This window comes from Trypanosoma cruzi, genomic scaffold (assembly GCF_000209065.1).
Source record: "Trypanosoma cruzi strain CL Brener 1047053516531 genomic scaffold, whole genome shotgun sequence".
In the NCBI taxonomy this organism is placed as follows: Eukaryota; Euglenozoa; class Kinetoplastea; order Trypanosomatida; family Trypanosomatidae; genus Trypanosoma; species Trypanosoma cruzi.
In genome coordinates this window covers 1,706-13,213 of record NW_001849220.1, presented here as the reverse complement: position 1 = coordinate 13,213, position 11,508 = coordinate 1,706, and the positions used below count along the sequence as shown (strand labels likewise).

Sequence of the window (11,508 nt, the reverse complement as noted above, 5' to 3'; positions counted from 1 at the left end):
CACGTCGTGCATCTCCAGCCACCCGCCGACACCGACCATCCCACCGTCGCAGCGTACCAGCGACGACGCAACAGACCCCTCGACGCCCACGAAGCGCAGCACCGAGTCAAGCACCGCAAGGCGCTCGCCAAGCACAATGCCGCCGCCGCTGCTCACGACCGAGACGTTCGTCACGGAGAACACCGAGTGGTTACGCAGACTGAGACGCGACGAGGACGCCACATGCATCGCGGACGCCGTCTGACCACCCGACGCCTCCAGCGACACGCCGTCAAGCACTACCGCGCTCGACAGCAGTTCCACGCCGCCGCCAACGTACACCGCCGACCCGCCCGCCTGCAACGACCTCAGCACAGTGCTGCTCACACGCAGCTGCGACTGCAACAGCGACGTCGCGTGCAGCACAAGCGGCGACGCCACCGCGTTCGTCAGCCCGCTCAGCTGCGAGTAGCGCATCGGCCCCGGCGTCACAATCGTCGAGTCACGGACCGTTACGTTCGTGTGTGCCGGCAGGTTGTGCACAAACACAAGCGAGCAGTAGCCGCCGGACAGCCCGCTCACGCTCACCTCCAGGCTCCGGTCACTCGCCGGCTCGCCGCTGTAGCCCCGCACGTAGATCTGCGCACCGCCGTCGCACACGCAGTTCCTCAGTTCGATGCGCAGCGCGCCGGGAAGCATCGCCGCAACGTCGAACACCACAGCCACGCCGTTCGTTATGTACACGCCGTCCATCAGCACCGTGTCCACGGCTCGGCCAACCGTGATGGCTCTCTCCACCGTACCGCCCCGCAGTCGCAACACCACCGCATGCACAGCAGGCATCCACGCCGCCGCCGCAACCAGCGCCAACAGAACAAGAAGCGCCACACGCACAGCCGCAATGGCCCTGCGCCGCACACGGTGCCGGCTGCGCGGACACGCACCCACCGCAGACCACATTCACCGACCCAAACAGGTACCAAAAGGGCTGTCGTGGCGTGTCGCACTCGCCCCGTCGACCGTAACTCCTACTTCGCAAATCTCTTCCTACAGATGGCAAATCCAGATAAACAATTCCGATAGATCGTTATCCCACTACTACTAATAATCCTACTGCTGCAATTAATTCCTAACACCTTGAAACGATAGTTGTGCTGATCAATCCAAAGTATCTCTAACTGCACGGTCAGAAAAGGAAAAGGCAGCAACAACAGTAACCAAACACAGTGGCACGCAGAGGAATCCGGTCACAGACAACCCACGCCACAGCACAACCACCGACACAAAGACGCGCAGAAGCAACCACGCCAGTGACACCATCGCCTTCCCCTCATCGGCCGGAACCGCACCAAATCGCACAGCGGATTTGTTGTGAAGTGAAGGCAATTGAGCAGTATACACGGAACAGCATCAAAACCTCATCCTATAATTGCTCACATTTATGTTTCTCGTACCTGCTGCCAACAACACCAAAAAGGCCACAAAAGGGAATTGTTCCACTCATCCTCCTCCTGATCAAAGCAAACCCTTCGTACCCTCTCCCACTCCACGGCCTGAAACCCGCAAGAGGCTGTCGAGAGAAACCACGTGTGTGGAGAGTCCAAATTTGCAAAGCGGGATCGGCAGCCACTCACCCTCACTCCCTCACACCTACCCGCTCCCCCCACAGGCGCCGCAGCACATCATCACGACAAGGAGGAGCAGCACCGCGGAAGTAAACACACGCCGGGAAATGTTAATCCTCTGCTGCACACTATCCCTTCCTTCTTTACCACCTCCTTCCGCTGGATCCGGTCACGCGGCGACGTTTGTGTGTGCGGGGTGCATTGACAGCAGCAACACGTAAGAGCATACAAATATATATGTGTGGACGGTGTGTGTGCTGTTGGTCATTTAGGAGTGCACAGTAGCGATTCGCGTTTGTTTTCCTCCCTAGCGTGCCTGCGTGCGTGAGGTGGAGAAGACAGCAACAGCAGCCATACATCAGACACGCGACCGGGGTGCGGAGCACATCACCCACACAAAGTGCAGGACACGAGACAATCCGGAAGGAACGACACGGAGGACCGTGGCCCAGCGAAAAGAGCAGCAACACGGCGAGTCACGGCGGAGCCCAACGCACACACAGTGACAACGCCGCCAGACCGCGCATGGGAGGGTTCGGCCATCCACAACAGGAAGGCACACAACGCAAACAGGCAACCGCCATGGACAAGGACGAGTGACCCACGACCGCCGCGTCCCCGCAGCCGCCACACAACGCACACGGAGCGCGCTCCCGCCCCACCAGCCACACGCAGAGGTGGATCCTCATCCACCATGATGCGATGCCAAAATGCCACTGCCGCCACACTGAGTGCACTATTTCCTCGGTACAACTTATCCTTCGTCCATCCACTACAGATGCTTCCGTCAATGATGGGCCCTAGAACACAATAAATGGAATTGGAAAATGCAGTCATGCTGCAATACCGCCGGACACAATGATTCTTCCATAACGGAGCAATTCTCCCAGTACGCCTCGCATCCACAGAAAAGCATCCAAATGTATAAAACAGCCCCAATGTTTTTTGCCAGAAATCAAACACTCCCTTCACTCCCTAATTTGTTTTCCCATTTCTGTGGTTATTCCTCACTTCGGAGAGCTGCGTCTCCTCTGGCGTCTTCCGATGATATTGACACTTGGTACTGGCGCACCTTTTCGTACCAGAAAGCCGCAATTTGCTGGTCTTCCTCCTCGCTCACACTATTGGTATTGACGACATCACATCCCTGCCAGTCATTCATCGGCGTGCTGTCTGCGTGCTGCACATAAATCATCTCCCACGACATGTCTCGGGACAATTCCTCCCAACCATTAAAATATTCCGCCAAATGCTCCGTAAACTGCCCCACGGTGCTGGCTGTCGTGTGATGCACACCCGCCGTAGTCATCCGCAGCCCGACCAGCGTCCTCGGATTGGACTTCATGAAGAAAAAGCGTCCTCCAGCGGAAAGCCTTCGACCTCCGTTATGTAAAGCACCCCGCGCTCTACATCAATCCTCTCAGAAACGTGTTCCAGTGGCGGTAAAAAATAGTGCCTGGTGGGGCGCTCCTGCGAATACACCTCCAGCGCACAGCGGTGTGGTAGACGTCGTGTTGGTGGCCTCAGCTCCTTCAATTTGCGCCTTATTGCAGCCAAGAAAACCCCATTCAAAAACGCAAACACGGAGCACTTCCCAAAGTTTTCGGATATGAGATAATCCTTGAGCCTCCATACGATCAAAATCAAATCATTCGGCCGCATTAACTTCGCCAAACTGCATAATATTTTGCTTCCGAGGTGGGCAGATATCGGTGCATTAAAAGGCGACTCACCATTGCGCTCTCCCCGTACTCGGACAATCTTCGCAACACATTCGAGCGCCGTATTATCATCCCATGTTTTGGATATTCCAAAACCAAAGTAACACCTGCTTCTCGAGGAGTTCGTCCCGGCCCCAACGCTGTGACACTTCTCAATCCGTGCAGTACAATGACGCTTACCAAAGATGTCGCGAAGAAGCGGTCCCGCTGCATCCATTTGGCCCCTCACCTCGCCCCAGCATTCCGCTTGCTGCTGCACGGGCTGATCACGCTTCATCCAAGCGCACATTGCCTCCGCGTCGCTTTCGTCAGGACAATCCATCACAATTCGTGCGGCTCTCCTTCCGCTCGCCCAGTGTCCATATATTTTTTTCTCTGGTGGTGTCACCACAAGCATGCCCCATTCAAGAGGAGGCAAACAAGTAGACAGAAGATTATCCGGCTCCGCCGCGTCGTAGACAATGCACCCCCTCACCCCACGCCGAGACAGATCCTTCACAACTTTTGCAATGCTGGACTCACCCATGTATTCTGACGCCGTTCTGGCGGTCTCGTCAAAAAGGAATGCCTCATTCCCAATAACTTACGCAACCATTGGGAGTTTCTCCACCTCGTAGTGCAGCAGCTGGTAGAGGAGGTAAGAGCCGGCAGCCATCGACTTACCGATCCCAGGCGTCCCAATCAAGAGACGCGAATCAGGCGTAAATTCGGTCCCACCGCGACTGCTGAGACATTCGGTGAGATCGCCCTTGACGATCTGCCACACTCGCTCCACCTCACAGTTCGCATAGCAGTCACGAACTATTCTCCCTCCACGAGTACGGCCATCCCCTGTCCGAGGCGAGCACCATCAGCCTGGGACGCGGTGCACCGGATTGCTGCACACCGTCGTCCTTTTCGAGAGTCACGCCAACTGCCCTGTACGTCTGTGACTGCGGTGGCTTCCCCTCCCTCACCTCCATTCCCGCCCCTCGCCGTCAGGAACTTCCACGGCACGGCCCCACCTCGCATTGTACACAGACTCGTATGATCCCTCTAGCGTCTTTTCTTCTGCCTCCCGCCTTGCCTTTTATTCATTCAGTACCTGAGAGAGGGCTGCGCTTAGCCTTCCCCCTGCAACAGAAGTGACCGTTCCCCTCCCTCCAAAGTCCCTCCATTGCTCCAGCGAGTCCACACCCTCGTGATGAAGGTTCATTACATCTGTTAAGGGCAGGTATGTATCCCATGCAAACCGATAATCCGCAACGTCGAAAATTCCCCTCATCAGCTGTCTATAACCCGAGTTGCCGTTGGGATCCCGAGCGAGCATTCGCACCCACACATCCTCTTCCCCTCCGACGGCTTGCGGAAAACCGAGGCTCTTCAACTTGAAGTAATCCAGCTTCGCTTTGATGATAAGTGCCCTCCCCACCAGCAGTACATCTTCCACCCGAAAGCCAAGAGTCCGCTGTGGTTGCTGCATTTCCGCCTCGCTTCGGTGAGCCAAATAGGATTTATCTGCATCACCCTCAGACTCCGGCCTCGCCCCCCTCAAAGAATCTCCCTACGGCATAGCAGTCGCTTGGCACTCCTCTTCAGCACCTTGCACTCTCCTGCGCCTTACAGGCATTGTTTCCCTTGTCCTCGTAGCTGGATTCAGTTAAGGTTCAACAATAGCCACCAAGCAGAATAATAATGAGGGAGGGGGGAGAGACAATCGGCACAGACACGACTGGCAGCCAAAACAAAAGAGTCCTCCACACGCTGTGACGGCTCGGTGTGCGATGCACAACACACGCACGAGGACCACCACAAAGACGGCAAGTGGGTGCCATCCACCCAGCACAGCGTTGGAGAGAGCAAAAGATAACAACATTAGGAGCAACAAGAGTGCCGAGCGCGCACTGCCCACACAGTCATCGTGGAAGAGGAAGAATTCATGCAAGCACTCGCTCAAAATAGAGTGATGTCACAAAACACAAGAAAAAACAACGGTGCCGGTGCAAGAAGCAATCAATTCTGTGGCGCGCAGCAGCCGTAGCCTCGCGCCCTCCCCTTAACAAGCACCGTGTACCTACCGGTTACACACAGCAATATACGCGCAATCATCGGAGGTCGCAGTCTACAGGGCGGCAGTGGCACAGAATACGCTCCAGCACACAACACCATTTTCTTCTTTTTTCGCGTACCTGGGAAAAAATTGCATCCCTCCACTGGCAGAGACCCCTGTGATCAAAGTCCACACCGTGGTGGGTATTCAAAAGAAACATCGTATGAGATATGCTGCCGTTATTAATTTATTGCCCTCTTCTTCCGCGTAGATACTCAAAAAAGAGTGGCAGCGTTGAATGACTATTTAAAGCTCCGTACTCGAATTGCCCCATAATGCTGCCGCATTGACTATTGACGTTAGGGGGTTGCGGAAAAAAGCAACACGCGAGCCGCCGTGCCGCAGTAATGGGCCATTCCGCTGTTGCCGCAGTGGAAACACGTCCATTTCGCACCATTCCTCAGCTAGAGTATCGCCCTGCAACCCAAACGCCAACATCTCCCACTCCTAGTCCAAATAACGTCGCGACAGATGAAGTACGGTAATGGCGTTGGAATTGCGGCAAGTTGTGTAATGGCGTCTGGACGAATGGTGCGCTGATGTGACTTCTGGGACAATTTGAACAGAACAAGACACCGTTTTATTACTGCCCGCCAGTGGCTGCGCAAGTAGTCCACGTTCCATGAGGAGAATGTGTGCGTTGCAGGTTCTTCGCTCCCTCCTGGACCTCGTGGTCCACCATTTCCCCCCCAGTGATCCTCGCAATGGGCAAAAATACGCAACGCTATCACCGTCGTTGAAAAACAGGTGGTATCGGCGCGGATGGACCACAAATAGCCCGGGATGACATCGCATAGGACTGGGCAAATGGCCACTTGTTGTGGCCAAGATAAGCCGTCCGTGCACAGTAGGATCACAGTGTGTTGCGGCCTCCAAGCTCGTGGGGGCACTGAATAACCCTCTTCAGCAAGACGAGACCAGCGTCAATCTCCGCAGAGTAGGTGCATGCATCCTTTGACGTGGGCGTGTGACAAACAAGCACAGGCCAAGGAGCATTTATGAACTGTACACCGCTGCGGAAGAGGAAACCAAAACTCCTTTCCTCTCCTCCGAGACACCGCCATCCGGCCATCCTTCAATGACGGTGTTGTGATCAGAAAACAGCATGTGACAGTGGGCAGTTCGTGCCGTAATGAGTCTAAACGGCTCCGCCGCATCCGTCGATGTCGTTCGTACGGCCAAGAGGTAAAAAGTGACGCGGTCAATTCGTACATGTAGGAGGAAAAAAGATACACCAGCAGGCGAAGGTCCGGCACAATATTGCAAGGAATAGGGGGCTCGTAATATTGGGTCCACCGATGCCCCGGCGGAGAGGTCCAAATTGCTACAGCCCTCAGGATTGTTCCTTGCACGCAGACCTCCAGTGTGGAGAAGACGCTGTCCAGGTGGGTGTCGGCAGTTCCCGCATCGCTGGGTAGTCCCGCAACCGCCTTGATGACTGAGGTCAAGCCTTGCAAAAACTGTGACAACACTGAAGGTGTGTGCGTGGGAAAGTGTGCGGACCCCACAACCATAAAAAAGAAACTGCCCTGCCGTCCATGCGTAAGACCGCACCCGTGTGGGGTGTCGTCTTCCACACAGAGAATTGCGGTAAAAAAATTGATCTGTTAAATTCTGGCCTTGCGGCGCCGGACATCCTCCTCAAAACTGGTGAGGGCGTCCAAAGTAACCCCCAGGATCTTATGGGATTACCTCTCGCAGGGGTACCGTCGTCCGTTAATTCTGAAGAAATCCGGTACAGGGAATTTGTGGTGCCCTGCAATGCGCATCGCCATAAAGGAGGTCCTGTCCGAGAGTGGAAGACCCTTGGCTCTTGTTCACTCCGAGATGGCATTAAAGAGCGGTTGCATCGCCTCATCCAAATGAGTTATGCCTGGCACGGTATCCCTCACGATCACATCACACGCATAGGCCACAATGCCCGCAGTGATAGTGTGATCGATGATCGGAAGGTGCACAATCGGGGGGGCAATGGCCGCCGGCAAATGCGCTGGATAAAAGCTACGTCCTAGGTCATCGAGAAATACTTCGAATGGCCACGGTCCAAGAACAGATCCTTGAGGAGCACCGCACGGTAGCAGTGCCCAGACAGAGTAACATCCCATACAGAAGGTGCGCCCACGTCTATCCGTCAGCCAAGCGAGCATAAACCTCTGCTGTTACGTCGAGACACCCAAGGACAGTGTACCATCCATAATGTGACGGTGTGAGGCCTTGCAAAAGCCGTCAGTAAAGCCTAGGAGGGCCGGTATGCTCTCCCGTCATGCTTTGCTGCTCCTGCTCGGATGATTCTTGCGCCCAATTTGTCGCCAGCGTTCAGGGGTCTCCATGCCGAGACGCACCGGGACAAGGATCCTCGTTGTTCTTGCTTCCACCGTCGTGCGGCAACAAAGAAAGCCACATTGCGCGTCACACATCGGGCCGTGCGTAGCCAGAAGCGCACCTTCCAGAACCGCCCGTTCACAGACACTGGAGAGTAATGAGGTGATGCGGACCGGACGGTCGCCTTCGGCTGCATCCGGTGTCTTTCCAGGCTCAATTAGCAAAATGAAAGTGCAGCGCTTCCAGAACGCCGGAACGTTTGTAAGGTCTCAGAGAACCTTCTTGTATGTCCTTGCCAGACGTGGTTCAAGGGCATTGCCAAACGTCTGTGGGAGACAAAAAAATGCCGTCGTTGCCGGGCGCCGACGTTGGCCGGAGTTGTTGCAGGTCCAACCGCAATTCCCACACCGTGACTGCCGGGACGCTGTACTGCTGCCGGTATACGGTCCTCACCGCCAGAGCGTCGGCCGAAACAACCTTGGTGGAGCACGCCGCGTTGAATAACGCCGCCTCCTGTCGTGCCGTAGATAAAGCTCACAGGCCGTCCCAAAGTTCTGTGTTCGATGAGGGGTGGAGCCGCAATGGCCTCGCCGTAGTGTTCCCAAATGCAATCGTCTCTCATTGTCCCTTTTTGGCATTGGGGCACGACCGCGGCCGTGCTGAGGCCAACGGTCTAGAATGGAGTAAGTATTTGAGTGCCCGCTCCAAGAAGCCTGCCTCGGCCCGGCTCCCTGTGATGCAATTACACGCAGATCAAATATGGGCGTCCGTTACTCTAGGCAAGCAGATGGATATGGGACGCCGTGGCAGAGAGCACTCCTTGATGCTGGGGTCTGCGAGTGCCAACATCCGATCACCTTTCCGCGGAACCTCCGGCATCACCTTATGTTAGGTGAGTCGACATTGGGGCGCAAGAAGTACGAGAACTATAGCTGTGCCATGGGTGCTGAATGCTGTTGGCGGCAATCCTACATTGGAGAGGAGAAACCCCCTCGAGGCGCACCAATCCAATATGTACTCGCTCTGCACGCTTAGTATGTGGGCTGGCTTGCCTTGTGGAGCGGCAACTCCAGTACAACAACTGCAATGTCGAGCAATGAACTCCCCGGCAATGACGTCCACGCCGCTTTTTCTTCTTTCCTCGTGTATTTTCAAATGGATCCAATAGCCCGCACGCCATCCACCATCGTGAAGCTCGTCCATGCCCAACAAGTGGAAACGTGGAAGAAAACGCCAATCCCTTTGAAAGGAGAAACGCAATAAAAGCCATGACAAACACACACGTTACGCAGTCACTCAAAACAAATTTGGTTGAACTTTAATCCGTCGCCAGAACACACAAAAAATTGCTAATCGTGCGGGGCGATACATTCCAGCGCTGCACCATCCGCGGCCCGGCGCTCCACGTGACCACATGAGTGGGTATCAATCGTAGCAGCGGAGCGCCCAAAGACAAGAATGCCGTGTTGCTGGAATGATTGTGCCTGTTGCCAATGCTGCTAAAGAGACATGGATCGCCCTGTGCACTCGCTCTGCCAAAGCAAGCGGATTTCGAGAAGGGGGTCGCACCTCAATACATAATTCCACTCAAGGGCCCTCTTGTGAGTCTGTATCCCTACAAACAATATTACTTTGTCGCCTTACTCGTGAGAATTGTGGTGCCTCTTACATAATAATCTGAGTTAAAGTAACAAAAAAATAATGAAAAGACAATAATTCAACACGTAGCTTGTTTAATCCGTCGTGCAATGCACAAGATGGGGCAAGGAGTTCCACGGACAACAGCACAAAGTTACGACAGAAAACAACACAACAGCAGGAATTGCGATAGCAGAAACGAGCGTGTCCTCCCACACAGTCATCGTGCAACAGGAGAAAGGAATACAAACGCTCAAACAAAAAATAAAAATAAAAATAGAAATAGTCACGGAAACCAAAAATCAAAAACGCTGCCAGTGCAGTGGGCAATGAGTGGCTATGGTACAGCAGCCGAGACCCCTCGCTATCGCCCAACCAGCACCGCATACTTACTAATTCCACGTGGTGTACGTCACATGGCTGCGCGATCAATCATACGGCTCGCACTCGAAGCATGGTCGAGCAGGCTCAGGGCGTCTGAGCGGGTGTCACCAGCCATAGGCTGCAACGGCGGTGCGGGTGGTCGGTACGACGACGCAACGGTGGTGCCTGAGGCGTACGACGATGACGTCACGTCGTGTGGCTTCTGTGTCTCTTCGTCGTCATCCTCGTCATCGCGCAGCAATGCCTCCAGCCCACCACGCTGCGGCTCGCGCAGCTCCTGCCAGTGGTGGTCCTCCGCGTACCACACGACGACGCTGTACACAGCGATCCCAAGCAGCACAGTAGTCAGCAGCAGCACGATCCCCGCGTACGCCCTCGCACCGCCGTCGCTCGGCGCAAGATGGTTTGCCGCGCTGACCAGGCACAGCGCCGCAAGGAGCACAAAGCTCGCAGTGCGCATCACCGTCAGGAAGGCCGAGCGCATCATGTTCGTGAAGGCAACCACGCCCGCACCCGCAAGCAGCACAGCCGCCATGCAGAAGTACTGGACGTGGCAGCCTCCCACGGGCGGCTGCACAGCAGCAATCAGGCACACCACACACAGCACCGACAGCTGGAACACGCACCAGTACACGTAACTGCCCCTCATGTTCGTCAGCATGCCGCCGTACATCCGCTGCTGCACCGCGGGGTGCCAATACCCGACGGGGTACAGCAGTCGCTCGTGCAGCGGCTTCCTCGAAAACTGCCAGTACTTCGTGAAGCTCGCGCCCACGTGGCGGGCAATCAAGTAGCACACACCAGCAGGAAACGCCACACCGTACAGCACGCCAACCACACCAATCACGCGGTGCTGCACGCGGGCGCCGGGCATCGCCAGTGCGAGCACGGAGCCGAAGAAGATGCCGAGGTGCATCGCGTGGGCCACGACGTACGTCAGGCTCGGGAAGCGCATCGCCGCCCATGCACTCGCCGCGTCCACACCGCGCCACCGCTGGAAGGCGGCCGTCACACCGCAGTGCACGCACCCGAACACAGCGGCGAGCAGCGCGTTGCCCACCACCATCCACAGCGGGTCAAGGGCAGCGAACACCGACAGGAAGTACGGCAGCGCGACAGTGCTCGCACGCTCCTGCGCCGAGGCGCATGGCATCCTCGCGAACACGCCGAGCACCTGCATCTCCAGGATGGAGCCCAGCCCGCCGGTCACCACCACGGCAACAGCCGCCGCACCCGCAACGACGCCGGTGATCGCCGAGAGGGCTCTGGCAGCGGTGGGCAGCGTGTTCGACCTGATCGTGAAGGACCCAAGCAGCACACCCTTGCAGCCGCCGGACACAGCCACAGCGTCGCAGCGAATGACTAGCGTCTCGTCGGCAGCAATGAAGTAACCGCGGTGCACGGGCACAGCCAGCTCCAGGACGGTGGACGGATTCGTCGCGTTGCGCACCCACGTCGCGTTGCTCAGCATCGCTCCCCACGGACCACCAAACCCGCTCGGCTGCGCCGTCGACACCGGCACGAAGCTCAGGTGCGTGCCGAGCTGCGGGTCGCGTGCCCACCGAAACGGCGGTGGCAGCGCCACCATCAGCCGTGTCGGGACGGCGCTCCCACCGCCACGGATGTCGTTCTGCGTCAGGCTCCCACCAGCCGCCGTCGTCGTCACAGCAAGCGTCGGGCACGCCACGTCGCTCCACCACAGCGTGCTGCTCACCGACGCCGTCAGGGTTCGCGTGGACGGCAGCGCCAC

The 11,508-nt window shown here is 56.5% G+C and overlaps 2 protein-coding genes and 1 pseudogene across 2 annotated transcripts, besides 13 other annotated features; all 3 read right to left on the bottom strand.

Moving 5' to 3' along the window:
- On the bottom strand, nt 1-939 carry Tc00.1047053507901.51 (dispersed gene family protein 1 (DGF-1), putative; the record flags this gene model as incomplete). Its single annotated transcript, XM_801680.1, has 1 exon — nt 1-939. A coding segment is annotated over one exon (939 nt), but the record flags the coding sequence as incomplete, so codon positions are not given.
- Nucleotides 1-2,053: a sequence feature (heterozygous, Esmeraldo-like haplotype).
- Nucleotides 2,054-3,232: a sequence feature (areas merged during assembly that could not be assigned to a particular haplotype. This can correspond to areas where the two haplotypes were merged or to regions with more than two copies in the genome that were merged during assembly.).
- Nucleotides 2,580-4,787, bottom strand: Tc00.1047053507901.30 (annotated as a pseudogene).
- Nucleotides 3,233-3,277: a sequence feature (heterozygous, non-Esmeraldo-like haplotype).
- Nucleotides 3,278-3,570: a sequence feature (areas merged during assembly that could not be assigned to a particular haplotype. This can correspond to areas where the two haplotypes were merged or to regions with more than two copies in the genome that were merged during assembly.).
- Nucleotides 3,571-3,786: a sequence feature (areas merged during assembly that could not be assigned to a particular haplotype. This can correspond to areas where the two haplotypes were merged or to regions with more than two copies in the genome that were merged during assembly.).
- Nucleotides 3,787-4,353: a sequence feature (areas merged during assembly that could not be assigned to a particular haplotype. This can correspond to areas where the two haplotypes were merged or to regions with more than two copies in the genome that were merged during assembly.).
- Nucleotides 4,354-4,996: a sequence feature (heterozygous, Esmeraldo-like haplotype).
- Nucleotides 4,997-5,101: a sequence feature (haploid, Esmeraldo-like haplotype).
- Nucleotides 5,102-5,361: a sequence feature (areas merged during assembly that could not be assigned to a particular haplotype. This can correspond to areas where the two haplotypes were merged or to regions with more than two copies in the genome that were merged during assembly.).
- Nucleotides 5,362-5,668: a sequence feature (haploid, Esmeraldo-like haplotype).
- Nucleotides 5,669-11,508: a sequence feature (areas not merged during assembly with more than two copies in the genome that could not be assigned to a particular haplotype).
- Nucleotides 7,424-7,958: a mobile genetic element.
- Nucleotides 9,635-9,659: a microsatellite.
- On the bottom strand, nt 9,787-11,508 carry Tc00.1047053507901.10 (dispersed gene family protein 1 (DGF-1), putative; the record flags this gene model as incomplete). The annotated part of the gene is made up of 1 exon (XM_801679.1): nt 9,787-11,508. A coding segment is annotated over one exon (1,722 nt), but the record flags the coding sequence as incomplete, so codon positions are not given.